General features: G+C 43.5%; 1 protein-coding gene across 1 annotated transcript; it reads left to right on the forward strand.

Moving 5' to 3' along the window:
* The first annotated feature begins 3,486 nt into the window (after nt 1-3,486).
* Ddx23 (DEAD-box helicase 23) lies at nt 3,487-19,180 on the forward strand. Its single transcript, XM_027949774.3, has 17 exons — nt 3,487-3,565; nt 7,746-7,954; nt 8,413-8,523; nt 10,857-10,950; nt 11,056-11,121; nt 12,198-12,336; nt 12,595-12,728; nt 12,844-12,956; nt 13,204-13,347; nt 13,441-13,666; nt 13,964-14,109; nt 14,701-14,878; nt 15,625-15,867; nt 16,292-16,443; nt 16,663-16,771; nt 17,654-17,828; nt 18,266-19,180. Exons 2-17 carry the CDS (start codon nt 7,746-7,748, stop codon nt 18,487-18,489), a joined length of 2,463 nt encoding a protein of 820 aa, XP_027805575.1. The 5' UTR covers nt 3,487-3,565; the 3' UTR covers nt 18,490-19,180.
* The last annotated feature ends 490 nt before the right edge of the window (nt 19,181-19,670 follow it).

A 19,670-nucleotide genomic window follows, 5' to 3' on the forward strand; every position in this document is an offset into this window, starting at 1 on the left:
AGCTGGCATTTGTTTTATAGACTCTTGTCTTTGGAATTGGGGGGGAGGGGGGAGTGTTTCAATCTGTTATATGTTCTGTGTTTCAAGAAGAAAACCTATTTATTAATGAAAAATATAACACATATAAACAAGTTGACTCTATTTTATTTGTTGTTTGTTTTCTTGATCATTAATAATCAGGGAAACACTTTTCTGGAGCCTTTCTGTGGGTTGCAGAGTGACTACCTCCATGGTTCCCTAGCACCTCCAACAAAGAATTTCTTCATTTCCCCCATTCCCAGCTTCAATCCCACTCACGTCCTCTTAAGCCAAGGAAAATCTCCTTAGCCCTTACCCTTTAAGTTCTAACACTTTGGACTGGAGAATGCTTTTGTTTTGTTTTTGTTTTTGTAAGGGGGCTGGCTGTCCTATTTAGATGGCATCTGGCAGATACTAGATGACAGTAGCATCCACTTGTTGTCATAGTCAAAACTGTCTCCAGATATTGCTAAATGTCCCCTGCCAAAATTACTTCCAGTTGAGGACTACTGTCCTACAGAATATTGAGGAGAGAGAAAGCAGCTGAGTAGCTGAGTCCCACCCCTAGCAGAAGGTGCAGTGACTGGGCTTGGGTTATAGCTCAGTTGGTAGAGTGCTTGCCTCGAATGCACAAGGCCCTGGGTTCAATCTCCAGTACCCCCCCCCCACACACACACAGGTGCACAGACTAAGCCAAGGCAGGTGTAGACTTCTGAGGTGCCAGTTTTAAGTTTAAGTTCAAGAACAGGTGACCTCTGTCATTGAACTTTCAATTCCAGTTCCTACTGGGTACAGTGGTGCACACCTATAGTCCCAGTGACTCAGGAGGCTGAGGCAGGAGGATTGTAAGTTTGAGGCCAGCCTTAGCAACTTAGACAAAAAAGAGGTGGAGATGTGGCTCAGTGGTTAAGTGCCCTGCCTCTGGGTTCAATCCTTGGTATCAAACCAAACCAACCAAAACCAAAAATACATAATTCCAGCTCCTGTTGATTATAGCTCAGGGGCCTTAATTTTCCTTCTTCTCAATGACTCACAACTCTTGTTTTCCAAGTTTCATAGTGTAGTGCTGAATTAAAAGTTACTATGTTCTTACTTAAGTGCTCAGCACATAAGGGATTTACCTACATTATCAAATTTAACCTTATAAATGATCATAGCTAACATTTGCTGTTTTTACTGTGGGCCGGGGGCACTTTTGAGTTGTGATTTATTCCTGTGATTACCCTTTGAAGCACTAGCTACTTCATTTTACAGCAAAATCATTCAGGTTCAAAGGGATTAGTTAATGTGCCAAAGGTAATACAGCTAGAAAGTGATAGAACATGGTTACAAATCCAGGTAATCTGGTTCTAGATTATGCACTCTTAACTATTCTGCTATCCTATCCCGTGAGACAAGAAGTATTAATTATCCCTATTTTATAAATGAGAGAGAAAAATAAGAGGTGTCATATAACATGCACAAGATCATGCTAGCTAGTAAATATTTGAATCAGGATTCAATCTAGATATCATAATTTTCTAATTATGATAACTATAATCCCATGGACCCCTTACTGTTGTAGCTAAACAAGAAACCACCAATATTCTTTACTAGTTCTTTACTAGACCCTCCTATCTCCATCTCCAGAGATATATATTTGTGAGAGAAATAGCAAAGTAAGAAAAAAAAGTATTCTTTTGTGTGTGTGTGTGTGTGGGGGGCACTGTGGATTTACCCTAGGGATGCTTTACCACTGAGCCACATCCTCAGCCCTTTTTATTTTTAATTTTGAGACATTGCGTAGGGCCTTGCTAAATTGCTGAGGCTGACCTTGAACTTTTGATCTTCCTATCTCAGCCTCCCCAGGTCGCTGGGATTACAGGCCTGTGCCATCACAGCTAGCTACAACAAGTATTATTTAAGTTTAAAGTCTTACATGTGTTGTGAGATGTGTACACAAGTACTAGGAGGAATTCTATCACCATGAACTTGGACAATCTTTGTCACCTCTCTGAGTTTCAATTTCCTCATCGTTAAAGATAATGGAGATGGTATTCTGTAAATAGGGAAAAAGCATGGATTCTGAATTTTGAATGTAAATTAATCTGGAGTCGAATTCTGGTGCCATTCTTTTAACTATATGGACTTTGAAAGCATAATCGTCCATCTGGGCTATAATATTACAAGATATCACCCATATCACACTGTTATAATAAACTCAGTAAAATAAGTATCGAATGTTAAGTGTCCATTATTGAGCTGGGCACTTAGAAGATTCTCAAAAAATTCTCAATAAATAGCTCTTAAAGGTTCTAGCTTCCTTGGTCTGATTCTTAGTTGCGGTTCCAGTCTGTGAGTAGAGAGTCCTCTAGTGTTCATTTCGTGTATTACACTCAATAGATAAACTGCGTTCAGTTTTCTCTGCGCTAGAAGAGAAAGCGTGCGTGTCCTAGAGTTACTTTGGACCATTGTGCGTGATGCTCAATGTTTATCTACCTAGAGACCTTGCTTGAGAATTGAAAATATACTCGAGGAGAAAAAACAGACCTGCAGCCATGCAGATTGAAACAACAAAGGGGACAAAATGGAAAAATGTAAGTTATCTCAACAGTGGCAAGGATGTGCGTGTGTGTGTGTGTGTGTGTGTGTGTGTGTGTGTCCTTATTGGGATCAGAGAGAGGGCGGGAATTATGAATTCATGAGACCAAAGAAACAAAGTGAGCATATGATTTGGGGTAAAAAAGCTCAGGGGAGGAATTAAGTAGGGGGAACTAGGAAGAAGCAGCAACAAAAATGAGATAACCCAGATCCCAAAGGGCAAGAAAATGAGGAAGCCAGGGTCCTATCTGGAATGTTAAGAAAACAGGTGCCTCGGCTCAGGAGATACCATCCTTCCTGGAGGCTTTTGGAGTCCAATGTGTTGGCTCATTTTGAGTTGTCCTAATAACGGGTTGTTCAGCACTCACCCAGTTGAGGGATATTATAGTAACCCAGTTACTCCTAAACCTGGGGTAGTTCCACACAGTGAACTAACCCATTTGTGAAAAACTAGTCTACTCCTGGAACCTGATCGTTAGTTTGTCTAGTTGTAAAGTGTAACGACTAATAATTTCTGTAAAACGGACAGACTAATAATCTTTCAGAATTTTCGTAAAAACGCTCTTTTAACTACCGTTACTTCATTATGTGCTAGCATTAACTAAGGAAGCTCTAAATTACTTCGCTATAAGCCACCGGTCAGGATAATCATTAACTGTAGAGGACCAGCGCATTCGAAAAAGACTGTGCGGCGGGCTACACGACCACAGAAATCTCTTCTTTCCGCAGACTAAAAGCTTTGACGGACCACATTGCCCAGCAGACCTCGCAGCCCGGCCGGCGCGCCCACCGTGCGTTCTGGGATTAGTAGTTCCCGACCTCACTGCCTGCCTGAGCCGAGCAGGCCCGGGGACTCGCCTTCCCAGCTTGCCGCGCGCCCAGGGTGTTCCTCGGCGACCAGGAAATGGGAAAGATGGCGACGGCTCAGCGACGTTGAGGCCGCGTTAGGCGGTTCAGAGACAGGGTGGTGAGTCCTGGGCGGTGGAGGCGGTCCCCACGGTCTTGCAGAGAGGGCAAGAGTGGGGTCCACTACTGTAGCCCCTGCTTCCGGGACGAGGCGGGAAAGAACGCTTTAGCGAAAGGGCACGAGCCCGGGAAGCTCTGGCGGGCAGGAGTGTAGGGGCGCGGGCCCCAGGGGTAGTGTTGGCTGCTGAGGGCTCACTCCCACGTCTCTGGACGATGTTATGAACCTAGACCTTTGCCCATGGGTACAGCGCCTGTGATATCCCTACTCCGACCTGTTCTTGTTTCAAATAGCCCGTGCTCCTGCCAAACTGTAACTCGTTTGCTCCCCAAACCAGTCCATACCTTCCCGCCTCTGCACCGCCTGTATTATTTCTTTTGAGGGGAATTGCTTCTTTTCCGCGCCCTCAATTACACATCCTCAGATTCTGCCTATACGTAAAGGCTCAAAAGCCACCTACTCTGTGGAGCCTTCTAAATCCCTTTTTACAAATGAAAGGAAAAACTGCTGCTTTTGAACTCCTGTAATACTTCATCTGAGCCTTCATCTTGGTATATGTCTCATGGCCTCTGTTGTTCTAAAAGCTTCCTGTGGACAGAATTTCATTTGTAACTCACACAGCGCCTTGCACTGACCCTTGCTTATGGTACACGCTCGATAAATACTTAGATGAATGAAAAAAAAAAAATCTGCCTTTTGCTTTGCAAGAACAGAGGAACTCAAAGGTGTGGAGATTTAAGAGGAAGGCTGCTGGGAAGCATAGCCAGAGGTGGCCTGATTATCTGTAATAAAAGTTGTCTATATTTATTCTCACTTTTCACTCGCTTCCAAATTCACTAGTCATGCTTATGCTCCCTCCTTGCCTTGAAACAGCTTTTGTCAAGGTCGCCAATAATTTCCATTTTTTCAAGTGTAATGGTTGCTTCTTTACTCCACTTGAATGGTACCTGACACAGTTGACCACAACCTCCTTTGGTTTCTGTATTGCTACAGTTTCCTTATATATATATATTTTTTCTTACTGGCTGCTGCTGCTTTCTCCTGTGTGTGTGTGTGTGTGTACACCCATGCGCATGTAATTTTTAAAAAATGTTTTCCATCTGTGGTTGGTGGAATCCACGGATGTAGAACCTTGGAGGGATATAGAGGGCTGACTGTACTGTAATAGCATTCTCAATGATTTTATATGTAAAAGTTACCAAAAGTAATTCCCAATGTAAAATTGGATCTTATCACATCCTGTTTAAAGCCATTCTAAGGTTTCCATTGCAGTTAACTTGAAATTCAAGTTTCTTTGCCCTGTCCTAACTCATTTTCATGATTTACTCCTGCCTCCCTCACTGGACTCATCTCCAGTCAACCCCCTCACACACACACACACCTCCTCAGTCCCATCAGTCATACAAATCTTTTTAAACCTGTCCCAGAGTTTAGTACTTGCCGTCTCTTCTATCTAATAAGTTCTTTTCCCTGATCTTTGCATGGCTCTTTCTCTTCCATCATTCAGGTTTTAGCTTAAATGTCAATCAACTAAAGTTATTTTTCCCTTTTGGGGCAGTGGCACACACCTGTAATCCCAGCTACTCAGGAGGCTGAGGCAGGAGGATGGCAAGTTCTAGATCAGTTTGGGGCAGCTTAACTAGACACTGTCTCAAAATTAAAAATACTGGGAATGTAATTCTCTTACAGAATACCTCTGGGTTTAATTTGCAGTATCCAGAAAGGTGGAGGTGGGGTGGCTCCCCATCATATCACCCTGTATTATTGATTTCATTAGCTCTTACTACTATTTGAAATTCTCTCTACTAGAATTTAACTTTTGTGAAGTCACAGGTTTTGTGTTGTTTACTACTCTATCTGGCACCTACTAAGAACTCAATGAATATTTGTTGAAAGAATGAATAAGGTCCAGGATACTTTCTTTTGTATTTTCTTACGAGTTATAAGAGGAAGAAATATAAGTATTTCTGTGTGATATGTGTGATGTGCAGGTATAGAACAATATTTTTAAAGATAAAATGGGTTGCCTGCACTTTTTGAAAGTACTACTTGTTCATTTTTGTTTTCTTATTCTTACACATTTTCCTTTTTTTCAGACTATGTGGCAAGGAATGGCATAGGAAAGGAGGATTGTGCACTGAAGCTTAGGGAATTGATATTCTAGCTGGACCATTTGGATGATAAGTTCTGAGAAATGTATCCCAAGTCTTAGGAATGATGATTGTATTGATGATGATGGGGTAGAAGCAGATTCAGACTTGATGTCATTTTGGCTCCTGAATGAATTGGATTTTTTTTTTTTTTTTTTTAATATTTATTTTTTAGTTTTCATGGACACAACATCTTTATTTTATTTTTATGTGGTGCTGAGGATCGAACCCACCGCCTTGTGCATGCCAGGCGAGCACGCTACCACTTGAGCCACATCCCCAGCCCATGAATTGGATTTTGTAGTCAAAGAAACAGTATAGCATGGTGTTCAGTGTCCCCCAGATAGGAGGGTAACAGATCAAATTCCTGCTCAAACCTTTCATGAGACTGGATAATGTAGATAATCAAGGCTGTGAGAATCTGAGGAGGGGATGTCAGTTGGGACTTCTAGTTTTGGGTACTTTTTTTGTGTGTGTGGTGCCGGGGATCAAACCCAGGTCCTTGTACACGTGAGGCAAGCTCTCTACCAACTGAGCTATGACCCCCCCAACCCTAGTTTTTGGTACTTTTTTTTTTTAAAGAGAGAGAGAATTTTTTAAATTAATATTTATTTTTTAGTTTTCGGCGGACACAACATCTTTATTTGTATGTGGTGCTGAGGACCGAACCCAGCAACACGCACATGCCAGGCGAGTGCGCTACCACTTGAGTCACATCCCCAGCCCCAAGTTTTTGGTACTTTTTAATGTTTAATTTTGAATCTATGAATTATAGATTCATGGGAAGTTGAGGAAAAATGTGTATGTAGGTCCTGTATACCCTATACCAAATCTCTCTAGTTAAAAGTGGTGGTACATTTCTTTAAATCTTTATACAAGTCTGATCATTCCTGCCCGACCCCTCTTTATTTAAGTGGTACTAGGAATTGAGCCCAGGGCCACTAGCACTGAGCTAAACCCAAACCTGAGACAGGATCTTAGTATGTTTCTTAGTCTGGCTTCAAACTTGTAATCCTAATGCTTCAGCCTCCTGAGTTGCTGGGATTAGAAGTGTGTACTACTGTATCCAGCTTTGTTTTTTCTTTTATTTATTTATTTTGATACCAGGGATTGAACCAGGGGGCTTAACCACTGAGCCACATCCCCCAGCATAGTTTCCCCACCCTCTTTTGCGATAGGGTCTCGCTACATTGCTTAGGGACTTGCTAAATTGCTGAGGCTGGCCTCAAACTTATGATCCTCCTGCCTCAGCCTCCTGAGTTGCTGGGATTACAGACATGCACCACCATGCCCAGCTGATCTCCTTTTAGGTTTTGTTTGTGCTGTTTATAATGTAAATCTCAAAGTTGAACTTTTCTCTTTTGAGCTCAAGACAGTTTATCTCCCTTAGATATATATATTGACTAATCCTGGCAGGCTAGCATACATAATATTCTCCTAAGATAAGCAATATGGGATATTTCTAGAAATTGTGGTACACTATTTATTCACCAACACATCTTTTTTTTTTTTTTGAGAAAAAGGAAAAAGGTTTATTGCTTTGCTAGCAAAGGAGAAACACAGGGGATTCCTGTCCCAAAGGCTGTGAATCTCATCAACACATCTTTTAATACTCTTAAAGTCTATTGAAATATGGTATACTCATTGTACATATTTAGAAGTGAATGTATAAAAAGGAATCCCAGCTACTTGGGAAGTGAGGTGGGAAGATCTCACGTTCAAGGCCAGCCTGGCAACTTACCAAGACCCTTACTCAAAATAAAAAATAAAAAGGACTGAGGATGTAGCTCAGCCCCCTTAGGTTCAATCCCCAGTACGCCTCAAAAACTAAAATAAAAATCCCAGAGTACAGTTTAGTGTGTAAGAATGGGCCTCTGGAGCCAAACTGTTTCTGTGTCCTCAGGTAAGTTAGTTTATATACCTGAACTTCAGTTTCTTCATCTCTAAAGTAGGCAGACTATTATATCTACCTCAGGGTTGTTTTGAGATTTGAGTGAATTATGTGTAATAACCCCTACTCTTGCCTACAACAGATGGCAGGAGAACTGGCTGATAAAAAGGACCGAGATGCATCACCTTCCAAGGAGGAAAGGAAGCGATCACGGACTCCTGACAGAGAGCGGGATAGAGACCGGGACCGGAAGTCCTCCCCATCTAAAGATAGGAAGCGACATCGTTCAAGGGATAGACGTCGAGGAGGCAGCCGCTCCCGCTCTCGTTCCCGTTCTAAGTCTACAGAGAGGTGAAGTGACTTTGCATGTCTGTTACATGAGAAGGGAGAATACATTTCAAACTTCTTTCTTGGTTCCTTCAGTGCCTCTAGTATTAGACATCTGCTTTTTCTACATTAGTGTACTGCTATCCCAGTTGGACCTGCAAGTGTTTTCAGTTTTGTTCAGCTCTCAGAGGTTGAAAGGGAGCTTGTAAGATGAAAGTCCACATAATCAAGGAAGATAGTTAACATGTTTGCATAGTTGTCCATGGTCTGTCATTGTCATCATTTATACTTAGCATTGCAACTCTTATCTATGAGATATTCTTCGAATTCCGTTGTTATTGCCCTGGGAAATATATTCCACAATTTGTAACAATCACTTCGGAGAGGAAGGTGCAGTTCTTGGTACAGAACCTTATCAGGGCAATAGTGAAGTAAGATACTCTGGAAATATCAAGTGATTTCTTAAGTTTGCTGTATTCCAGAGAACGACGGCACAAAGAACGAGAACGAGATAAGGACCGAGATCGGAATAAGAAGGACCGCGATCGAGACAAGGATGGGCACAGACGAGACAAGGACCGTAAACGATCCAGGTACCTTAGGGAATGAGAGTGGGTTTTAGGGGGGTGTGCTCATCTCTTCCTTTCTGCATCTCAGTTATCTCAGCTTCATAGGAAAATTAATTTCTCTTAGCAGATTTTGTTGGTAGTTATTGCAGAATTGTCTTTCTAGAAAGTATGTGTTTTCTTTAGAAAGTATAATGGTTAGTAAAGTCACATTTTGAGGCTCAACTTGTGCTTGGAATTTAGAAATTAGTTTGAAAAGGTTATTAGCCTACAAAACACTCCGGTAGCTCCATTATATCATTCAGTTTCCTACCCAGGATATACAACATATATTTGTTAAAATAGCTTAATGTCACTGGGCATGGTGGCACACTCCTGTAATCCCAGCAAGTTGGGAACTTGAGGAGAATTGCAAGTTTGAGAACAGCCTCAGCAATTTAACAAAGCCCTCAGGAACTTAGCAAGACTCTGTCTCAAAATAAAAAATAAGGGCTGCTGGGCTGGGGTTATAGCTCAGTGGTAGAGCACTTGCCCAGCATGTGTGAGGCACTGGGTTTGATTCTTAGCACCACATATAAATAAATAAAAATAAAGGTTCATCAAGAACTAAAAAAAAAAAAGGAGCGGGTGCTGGGGATGTGGCTCACGGATTCAGGGCCTTTCGGTTAAATCTCCAGTGGTCCCCCTCCCTGCCCCATAGCCTAATGTTATGGGGCATGGTGGCACACACCCCTAATCCCAGCTGCTTGGGAGACTGAGGCACAAAGATCACAAATTTGAGGCCACTCTGGGCGTTTTAGTTAGCGTTTTGCTGCTGTGACCAAAAGATCTGACAAGAACAGTTACAGGAGGAAAAGTTTATTTGGGAGCTCACAGTTTCAGAGGTCTCAGTTGATAGATGACTGATTCCATTTCTTGGAGCTTTGACTGCAGCAGAATATGGCAGAAGTGTGTGGTAGAGGAAAGCAGCTGGGAACTTGGCTCCAGGAAGCAGAGAGAGAGCTCTGCTCAGTAAGGACAAAATGTATACCCCAAAGGCAGATTCCCAGGGACCCATCTCCTCCAGCCACATCCTCTCTGCCTACAGTTACCACCTGGTTAGTCCCTACCAGGGGATTAGGTTAAGAATTAACGTAGGGCTAGGGATGTGGCTCAAGAAGTAGCGCGCTCGCCTGTCATGAGTGGGGCACTGGGTTCGATCCTCAACATCACATAAAAATAAAAAAAACAGGGGCTCCGGATGTGGCTCAAGCGGTAGCATGCTCGCCTGGCATGCATGCGGCCTGGGTTCGATCCTCAGCACCACATACAAATAAAGATGTTGTGTCTGCCGAAAACTAAAAAATAAATATTAAAAAAAAAATTCTCTCTCTCTCTCTAAAAAAATTAAAAAATAAAGATATTGTGTCCACCTAAAACTAAAAAATAAATATTTTTTTAAAAAGAATTAACCTAATTAGGTTAGGTTAGGAATTTCATGACCCAGTCATTTCACCTCTAAACTTTATTGCATTGTCTCACACATGAACTCTTGGAGGACACCTCATATCAAACCCATAACACTGGACAACTTCGAAAGACCCTGTCTCAAAATAAAAAAAAGGATTAGGGATGTAACTCAGTGATAAAGCACCCCTGAGTTCAATCCCTAGTACCTAAATGAATAGAATAGAATAGCTTAATGTCCCAGTGTTTTGATCTCTTTCCTTTGGAAACTTTCTATGTAAAGTTCTTATCAGACCCTGGATAAGGCAAAGGACAGAATACTTAAAACAGAAACTCAGTGGGATTGTTTGAGATCTCTTGTAGATTAAGCATGTAGCAGGCGTGGGGAAAGGCTTGCTGGCGTAGATAGTAGGGAAAGATGCTGAGTGCTGGATATAAATGGTAGTATTTTCTTGGCTTGTAGGGGTTGCCAGGTAGGCTCAATTCATTGTGTATTATAAAATTAAGAGTTTTTTCTTTTCTTTTTTTTCCCTGAGTGCAACTGCTTTATTTTGTGGTGCTGGGGATTGAACCCAAGACCTTGTGTATGTGTTTACCACTGAGCTATACCCCCGGAGCTGGAGAAAACATTTTTGACATTAATAGAGAAGGCCCACTTCCCAGAAGATATTGGTTTCAGAAAAGGAGATTCAGGTAGAATAGGGCTAAGAAAATGCCATAATTAGATGTCAGAGTAGGCAGAGGGGGACCTTGCCTGCCAAGAGAGCCTTAGGACATGATGGATAACCATGGGCTAGGCCATCTTGTTGAGTTATGAGGAAACTTCCTTCATCCTCTTGGGGCTCAGTCTATATCTCATCCAGGAACTAGAGTAAGACAGTGATATAGACCTTTCTTGTTCTTTTTCCTTAAAGTTTATCGCCTGGCCGAGGAAAAGATTTTAAATCTCGGAAGGACAGAGACTCTAAAAAGGATGAAGATGATGAGCATGGTGATAAGAAGCCTAAGGTAAAAAAGAAATAATTTTTTCGTCTTCCTGCAAAGTGTAGCCTTGCTTTGTTGGTCCAATGGAAGAGAGCTTCTATGGAATGAAGTCCTGTGTTTTGTCTTCAGGCCCAGCCACTATCTCTGGAGGAACTTTTAGCCAAGAAAAAGGCTGAGGAAGAAGCTGAGGCTAAGGTAAAAACTTTGGGGTCTCTATTAGCATACTCTGGGTGACATAACAAAATACCATAGTCTGGGTAGCTTTAATAATAGACATTATTTTGAACTGGGTTAAAGTTGTGTTGGGGACCGGGGTTGTGGCTCAGTGGTAGAGCACTTGCCGAGCATATGTGAGGCACTGGGTTTGATCCTAGCACCACATAAAAATAAGCAAAATAAAGGTATTGTGTCCGTCTACAACTAAAATAGTATTAAAAAACAAAAACAAAAACAAAAAAAACTGGGTTAGGTGGTTCATACCAGTAATCCCAGCCACTTAGGAGACCAAGGAAGGAAGATTACAAGTTTGAGGCCCGCCTGGGCAACTTAATGAGATATTGTCTCAAAAAATAAAATAAAAGGGCTGGAGATGTAACTCATTGGTACAGTACTTGAGTAACATATGTGAGAACTTGGGTTTAGTCTCCAGAACTGAAAACAAGAAGATGATGATGATAAGAAGACGAAACCTCAAATTTCACAATTTCAAATAAAAAGATTTTAAAAAGAAGTCCAAGGTCAGGATATCAGTAGAGTTATTTCTTCTGAAGCCCCTCTTCTGGCTGTGGATTTTTTTTTCTCTGTATTCACATGGTCATCTCTTTGTGCACATGTGTCCCTGGTGTCTCTGTGTGTTCAAATTTCTTCTTTTTATAAGGTCCCCAGTCCTATTGGATTAGGTGGCCTAATCCTACCTTGGTGGTCTCATTTTAATTTGATTTCTTCTTTAAAGGTCCTGATCTAAATACAGCCAAATCCTGAGGTACTGCGGATTAGGAATTTAACATGTGAATTTGGGAGTGTACATAGTTCAGCCCATAACAGGATCCTAGGCCTATTTGTTTTCCTTAATAGGCTTAATGCCTTTGCAAATATTTTGGGGGGATTCCATGTAGTCTTCCTAGCAGTAATGTGATTGTTCCCTGCTCCCAGATCACAGTTCCCTCTTTATTTTATTTTTTTGTGGTGCTGGGGACTGAAACCAGGAGCTTACATGCTATAGCCAAGTGTGCTCTACCACTGAGCCATATCCCCCACTCTTTGTTTTGTAGCCTAAGTTCCTCTCCAAAGCAGAGCGGGAAGCTGAAGCTCTAAAGCGACGGCAGCAGGAAGTGGAAGAGCGGCAGAGAATGCTTGAAGAAGAAAGGAAGAAAAGGAAACAGTTCCAAGACTTGGGCAGGAAGATGTTGGGTTTGTTTTTCTATCCTGTGTGGAAAGGGTGGGATAGGATTATGGTGTCACTTAGAAAGAGAGAAACCTGTTTGCTCCAGAATTTGGAAGAGGGAAGGATGGTGGAAATTTATGAGAAAAATATCTTTTTTATTAGATCTCCCTTGTATCATAAGTCTATTTCTTTTTCTTCATTTGGTATTGTCTGGATTCCCTCCATTCCCTTTCCTTTTTACTTCCACTGAATTCTTCTGCAACTTTTCTTTCTTTGGTCTGCAGAAGACCCTCAGGAAAGGGAACGCCGGGAACGAAGGGAGAGAATGGAGCGGGAGACCAATGGAAATGAGGATGAGGAAGGTCGTCAGAAGATCCGGGAAGAGAAGGATAAGAGCAAGGAACTGCACGCTATTAAGGTGCAGGCCTTGGCTTCATCTACACACACACACGAAGAACAGTTATTTGGCCATTCTGGCCTCTGTATGTGAGAGTTGAGCCTTGAAATTGACTGGTTTTGTGCTGTCCGGGCAGGAACGTTACCTGGGTGGCATCAAAAAGCGACGTCGAACAAGGCATCTCAATGATCGCAAGTTTGTCTTTGAGTGGGATGCATCTGAGGACACATCCATCGATTACAACCCCCTGTGAGTAGCTTTGGCCTGAGTCCCTTGTCTTCGACACTAGGCAGCCCTAGAGAGAGAGAGAGAGCTAGTGGTGACAGAGGTAGATAAAAAGTAAGATAAAACTGGGATGGGAAAATTGGTAATACTCAACCAGCTCTGGGAGAGGAAAGATGCTGGTCAGGGAGAACTGATGCATATTGACAGTCTATCTTTACCCTCTGCTGCTACAATAGCTCCTCCTTTTTTTTTCTTCCTATCTCAATTCTAGATACAAAGAACGGCACCAGGTGCAGTTGTTGGGGCGAGGCTTCATTGCAGGCATTGACCTAAAGCAGCAGAAACGAGAGCAGTCACGCTTTTATGGAGACCTAATGGAGAAGAGGCGAACACTGGAAGAAAAGGAGCAGGAGGAGTGAGTAGTTGAGGTGGTTGGACAGAGCCCAGGGTTTCTCCAGAAAGGAGGTAGAAGTTACTGATTCCATTTAATCCTTGCATTCTGCTCCAGAGCAAGACTCCGAAAACTTCGAAAGAAAGAAGCCAAACAGCGCTGGGATGATCGTCATTGGTCGCAGAAGAAGTTAGATGAGATGACAGACAGGGACTGGCGGATCTTCCGTGAGGACTATAGCATTACCACCAAAGGTGGCAAAATCCCTAATCCCATTCGATCCTGGAAAGACTCTTCTCTGCCCCCACACATCTTGGAGGTCATTGATAAATGTGGCTATAAGGTAAGAAAGGACAATTGACCCAGGAGACCAGCCATGTTCCTACAATCTTAATTTGGGAATAGAAAATTTTGTTCCTTGATTATTTGGTATCTTCTCTGCCCTTGGGCACCAAAATGACCCTATCTGTCACTTTCTGGTGGAAGTATTGGCCATTTAGGGATTGTGTTTCTTTTTGTGCCCCTTTCCTGTGAATTGTACTGTGTCCACCCAAATACATTGTGCTGGCACATTGCCTGCTATGTTAGCAGTAGCTTGGGTAGTACATGCACCCATTATTATTTCTTTGGGTCACTGCAGGAACCAACCCCTATCCAGCGCCAGGCAATTCCAATTGGGTTACAAAATCGTGACATCATTGGTGTGGCTGAGACTGGCAGTGGTAAAACTGCAGCCTTCCTCATCCCGTTGCTGGTCTGGATCACCACACTTCCCAAAATTGACAGGTAGGTTCAGCTGGCTTCAGTTGGAGTGAGTTTGGATTGGTATGAGAAGTGAAAATTGTAATGTTTGTTGAGGTTTTTGTGGGGTTTTTTTGGTTGTTGTTTTATTGTGTTTTTGCAGTGCTGGGGATTGAACCCAGGACCTTGCATGTGCTAGGCAAGTGCTCTAGTACTGAGCTACATCCCAGTCCCTGGTGTTGCCTTTCTAAGTCTATAATCAGAAGCTGCCTTCTTTATTTTGGGTTGGATATGAGTGAATAATTGGATCATGATATCAAAGAAGTATATGCTTGTTGCTGGCAAGGATCAATCCTTAGAGAAACTTGTTATTCTGGAGTCTTTAATTTTTTTTTTTTAATTTCTTTTTTTTTTTTATGTCAAACCCAGTGCCTTTCATGTGCTAGGCAAGCATTCTACCACTGAGACACCACCCCAGCCCTGGAGTCTTTAATTTTTAAGTGGGATCCCTACATTCTTTTCCCACAAGCCTCCCTATTCCCATAGTTAGCCTTAAAAGTGATTTTGTCTTGCTCCTATTTGTGGTTGAATAAGAACCAAAGCTCATGAAGCTGTGGGACACCCCATTTACCACAGGATCGAAGAGTCAGACCAGGGCCCTTATGCCATCATCCTGGCTCCTACTCGTGAGTTGGCTCAGCAGATTGAGGAAGAGACCATCAAATTTGGGAAGCCGCTAGGCATCCGCACTGTGGCTGTCATTGGTGGTATCTCCAGAGAAGACCAGGGCTTCAGGCTGCGCATGGGTTGTGAGGTTTGTTTCCCTTGCCAGCAACCACCTGCTGTTTGGGAAGGCTCTCTCTCTCGGGCATTTGTTTCTAGTTTCTGGAATAGATGTGCAGTAAAATGAAAAAAGGGACTAGGTTATGTATATGTACTACTTATTCAGATCTTATGCACCATGGGTCATACTGCACGTAATGCATAAATATTAGCTTATTAATTCTCACAACAAACATGAAAACAGGGAGTGGGATCACCATTTTATAAATGAAGCTGAGACTTGGGTTAATAAATTGCCTGAAGTCCCACATAGCTGGCTAGCAGCAGACAAAGCGGAGGTTCATATCCAAAGCCTGTGCTCTTACTACTTTGCCAGCCCACATCATTGACTTTGCATGTTACCTTCCTGTCAGGAAAGAGGATGTGAGCCTTTTAGAAATCGGTAGGAATTGAGTTGTGCAAACTTCTCAGTGGCATCTCTTCATGCAGCCACTTTCAAATATTAGTCTCTCTCCTATATAGAAAGTTCCTTCTGATTTTTGCCTTCTCTATCTAATCTCTGTCTTACTTTAGAGACCCCATTTATTTATTCCTGAGGTAGCAAAAATTATTTCATATAAGTTCTTAGGAATTTTTATACTGCCAAACTCATCTAGAGGTTGGGTTCCAAGTTCCTTAGCACTGGAGGTCTGTTACTCAACTGGGTGGATAGTTCACATCAGAGAAAAGAAGGGGTTTGCCTTCTGGGGCTGAATATAATTACAGAATACTCCCTAGATCGTGATCGCTACCCCGGGACGTCTGATTGATGTACTGGAAAACCGTTACCTAGTGTTGAGCCGCTGTACCTATGTGGTTCTGGATGAGGCAGATAGGATGATTGACATGGGCTTTGAGCCAGATGTCCAGAAGATCCTGGAGCACATGCCTGTCAGCAACCAGAAACCAGACACAGATGAGGCTGAGGATCCTGAGAAGATGTTGGCCAACTTTGAGTCAGGAAAACATAAGTACCGCCAAGTAAGACTGCTTCCCTGGGTTGGGAAAAGTTGGGCAAGTTCCTACACCTGCTTGTAGACTCTTTTTGCCTTATATAGGCTCAGAGTACGTGTTTCTGGAATGATAAGGTGTGCCTAGGTACAATCCTCTGACAGTCTTTAAGGGTGGCCTTTTAGCTTAGTCCTGAAAAAATTATTTCAAAAAATCATGCTACTACCCAGGACAACAGGTAGCAAATGCTCTAGCCCTTCTTGTCATTGTAGGATGTAAAGTGCCTGAATGAACAGGTATTGGGGAAAAATAGGAAAGCAAAGGACACTGTTCCTAAGGTGATAGCTATCAAACTTACAGTAGAACACATTTTAGATTCTTTTTAGCTTGTGGTGATAGTGGGATATGTGATTATATCTGCCTGGGCCCAGGGCTGAGCCTCCTGTTTTCGTAGACAGTCATGTTCACTGCCACCATGCCCCCAGCGGTGGAGCGTCTGGCCAGGAGCTATCTTCGGCGACCTGCTGTGGTATACATTGGCTCGGCAGGCAAGCCCCATGAGCGTGTGGAACAGAAGGTCTTCCTCATGTCAGAGTCAGAAAAGAGGTATGGCGACAGCTGAGCTGGGGAAACTGGTGGAGAGAGGAAGTGCTTTGAGAACTTCTTCCAATGCAGTCACTGCTGGGCAATTGTTCTGCCATGTTGAAGAGTTTGTTTTCTTTTTTAGAATGCCATTGGCATTTAAGATCCTGAAATTGGTGTTCACAGGTCAGGGTTGGGTGTTTCACTTAGAGTGGGAAATATGCATCTCATTTTTCTCCCCAGGAAAAAGCTGCTGGCAATATTGGAACAAGGCTTTGATCCACCCATCATCATTTTTGTCAATCAAAAGAAGGGTTGTGATGTGTTGGCCAAGTCCCTGGAGAAAATGGGGGTATGTTTGGCAAGGGAGAGCAGCAGTCTCTGTGGCTGCTTTTTGACACTGGGGGTGGGGGCAGTCCCTTAGGCACCTACTTTGAGTTCTCATCCTTTAACCTTTCTAACATTCAGCCAACCAGGGCCAAAATGAAAAGAATGTTTGAGGAGAACTAAGGCAGTTGCTAGGACTCCCTGTCCATTCCAGGTGCACCAGCCAAAAGCTGCTGTGGGTCTTCATCCAAGTAGGGTGTGGGCAGAAAGAGGTTTTTGAGATATATCTTTTTTTTTTTTTTAAATATTTATTTATTCATTTATTTTTAGTTTTTCGGCGGACACAACATCTTTGTTTGTATGTGGTGCTGAGGATCGAACCCGGGCTGCACACATGCCAGGCGAGAGCGCTACCGCTTGAGCCACATCCCCAGCCCGAGATACATCTTAACAGGGTCTGAGGGTGTGGAATAGAGTTGGGTTCATGCTGTTTGTATATGTTTGGGAGTGGAGATAATAGGGTCAGGAGGCAAATATTGATAATCAGTGCCCTTGACAGGGAGAGTTTTTGTATCCTTGACCTTCAATTCTTCATCTTCCTTAAATTTCCTGATCCCTGCTTTCCACCCTAATCTCTCCTAATTCTCTGAGAACTTCTCACCTGATTCCAACCACCCAGATGCTTTGCCTTTGACCTTACTTTGTCTGCCTCTGCCACGCTCTGTTCCCTCCCATCCCTTTTTTCACTTCACCTGTTCTTTCCTCTCTTTGAATTGTATTCTTTCTCTTGCCTCCTTCCCTTTTCCTATCTGCTGTTCTCCCCAACCCTTCCCCTCCATCCCCATTCTCTTTATTTTTGTGTCTTCCCATATTCCCATTATTGTCTACCTTACCATTCTTCCAACAGTACAATGCTTGTACACTGCATGGTGGAAAAGGTCAGGAGCAGCGAGAATTTGCGCTGTCCAACCTCAAGGCTGGGGCCAAGGATATTTTGGTGGCTACAGATGTGGCTGGTCGTGGTATCGACATCCAGGATGTGTCTATGGTTGTCAACTATGATATGGCCAAAAACATTGAAGGTAAGTGCACAGGAAAGCAGCTTTAATTCAGTGTAAGGTGAGACTCTAGGTCCTTCCACTTAGGGTCAATGCTGTTCTGAGGAGCTCCCAGCTTCCAGTCTGGGTACACCGGTCCTGATGAGAAAAGCTCTTGCCCATCAGCTCGTCTGGGTTGGTTATCCTAGTACATGGAATAACACTTCTGTCTTCAGGGTTATAGAAAAGAATGGGGCTAGGTGACACTTGGTGTAGTAGGATGATCATAGTCAGCAGTGGGATTGGGGAGACAGCAGTGGAAGGCTCTGTGGGAGCATCAGATATGGGCAGGGTAAGGTGGATTCTCTGCCCATAAAGGTTCATGGGGGATAGGAGTGGGTGCCTTTAGGAGTAGATGCTTCATACAGTGCCCACCAGGGCATCTGGCCTGGTCCCAGGGTGATATTCCTCCTGCTCCCCAGATTATATCCACCGCATTGGCCGTACGGGACGAGCAGGCAAGAGTGGTGTGGCCATCACCTTCCTCACCAAAGAGGACTCAGCTGTGTTCTATGAGCTGAAGCAAGCCATCCTGGAGAGCCCAGTGTCTTCCTGTCCCCCAGAGCTAGCCAACCACCCAGATGCTCAGCACAAGCCAGGCACCATCCTCACCAAGAAGCGCCGAGAAGAGACCATCTTTGCTTGACACAGCACTCCTCCAGTGGGTTTAAGGACATGCTGTGAAGCTGCGTGATGCCTGTTCTTTAAGACCCTCACATTCCTCTTTCCAGGTTCTCAGTCTTGGGTTATGGGAGCTTGGAAACAATCAGACTCCCTGGCTTAGACCCTAAGGTCGGAGGCCTGAGTGAGACTCCAAAACCATAGGAGGATGCTGTGGGAGGCAGGGAAAGCACAGATGTTAGGCTCAGCTTTGCCCCTTTGGGGGGTTTTCACATTGTACTGGGCCAAGAACTCTTCCCAGTTTATAGGGCAACCTGCTGGCACTACCCCCAAGACTGAACACATCTGGCTGCCTGTGTAGGATCTTCTTCGGCAAGGACTTGACAGTGTAACCATGTGCATTGCAGCGATGCTGTTGCCCTAGATAACCCAGGGGATCTGGCACCATGAGGATTGTGGACTGTGGACTCTGTCATTTTGACAGCTGTTTTCCCATTTGGCATATAAAACAAGTCAAGAGCCTTTAGAACTGTGCACAGCCCTGTGCCAAGGGGTGCTGTGCACTCTAGGCGTCCCTCCCCCAGGGAATTTTTTTAGTAGATGTGGGGACAGGGTGAGCTGGCTGTGTTCATCTTTAAGTCACTGAGTGAAATTTCTGTTTTCTATTCTCTGAGAAGATGAGTTTGTATGTTCTGAGAATAAATAATGAATATTAAGGCTGTGTCTAGTTCTAGCCAAACTCATCTCCCTAGGTTCCCTGATAATATAGGACAGGAAGGACAACATTGGGCACAGTGGGTTGTTTGTGAAAATGAAAGTCACATCCAGCGAGAAGCCTAGGGTCTCAGCTTATATTCTTTCTAAGTTGTAGATAGCACTTGAGGGGAGACGGAAAAGCCATCACAGCAGGATCATGATGCATCTCCCCTCTCCTGCTTGAACCTCATGTAACTTGTGGCCCTAGCTTGGACACCACCTAGGTAGCTTTACACAAGGATCAAAAAGGAAAGCAACTGTGAAATTGGGCGGGTAAGGCAGTCTGAACCACTCTTAGACCCTGTCACTGTGCGCCTGACACCTTGTCTTTGCTTGAGGATTCCAGTTACTGGATATACCGCCCATGGGAGGGGAGAATGAAGGAGGAGTGGTGCTATTCCCACCCACACCCCTCTTATGCAAATGTTCTACCCCTCAGAGCTGGCAAGT

This window comes from Marmota flaviventris, chromosome 3, assembly GCF_047511675.1.
Source record: "Marmota flaviventris isolate mMarFla1 chromosome 3, mMarFla1.hap1, whole genome shotgun sequence".
In the NCBI taxonomy this organism is placed as follows: domain Eukaryota; kingdom Metazoa; phylum Chordata; class Mammalia; order Rodentia; family Sciuridae; genus Marmota; species Marmota flaviventris.

What these genes read in the sequence shown, in the direction of transcription:
- Ddx23 (XM_027949774.3), top strand. Translation starts at nt 7,746, where the DNA reads ATGGCAGGAGAACTGGCTGATAAAAAGGACCGAGATGCATCACCTTCC. An exon ending in ATGTCAGAGTCAGAAAAGAG is followed by an intron (nt 16,444 to 16,662) that starts GTATGGCGACAG and finishes TTTTCTCCCCAG; the next exon opens with GAAAAAGCTGCTGGCAATAT. An exon ending in TATGGCCAAAAACATTGAAG is followed by an intron (nt 17,829 to 18,265) that starts GTAAGTGCACAG and finishes CCTGCTCCCCAG; the next exon opens with ATTATATCCACCGCATTGGC.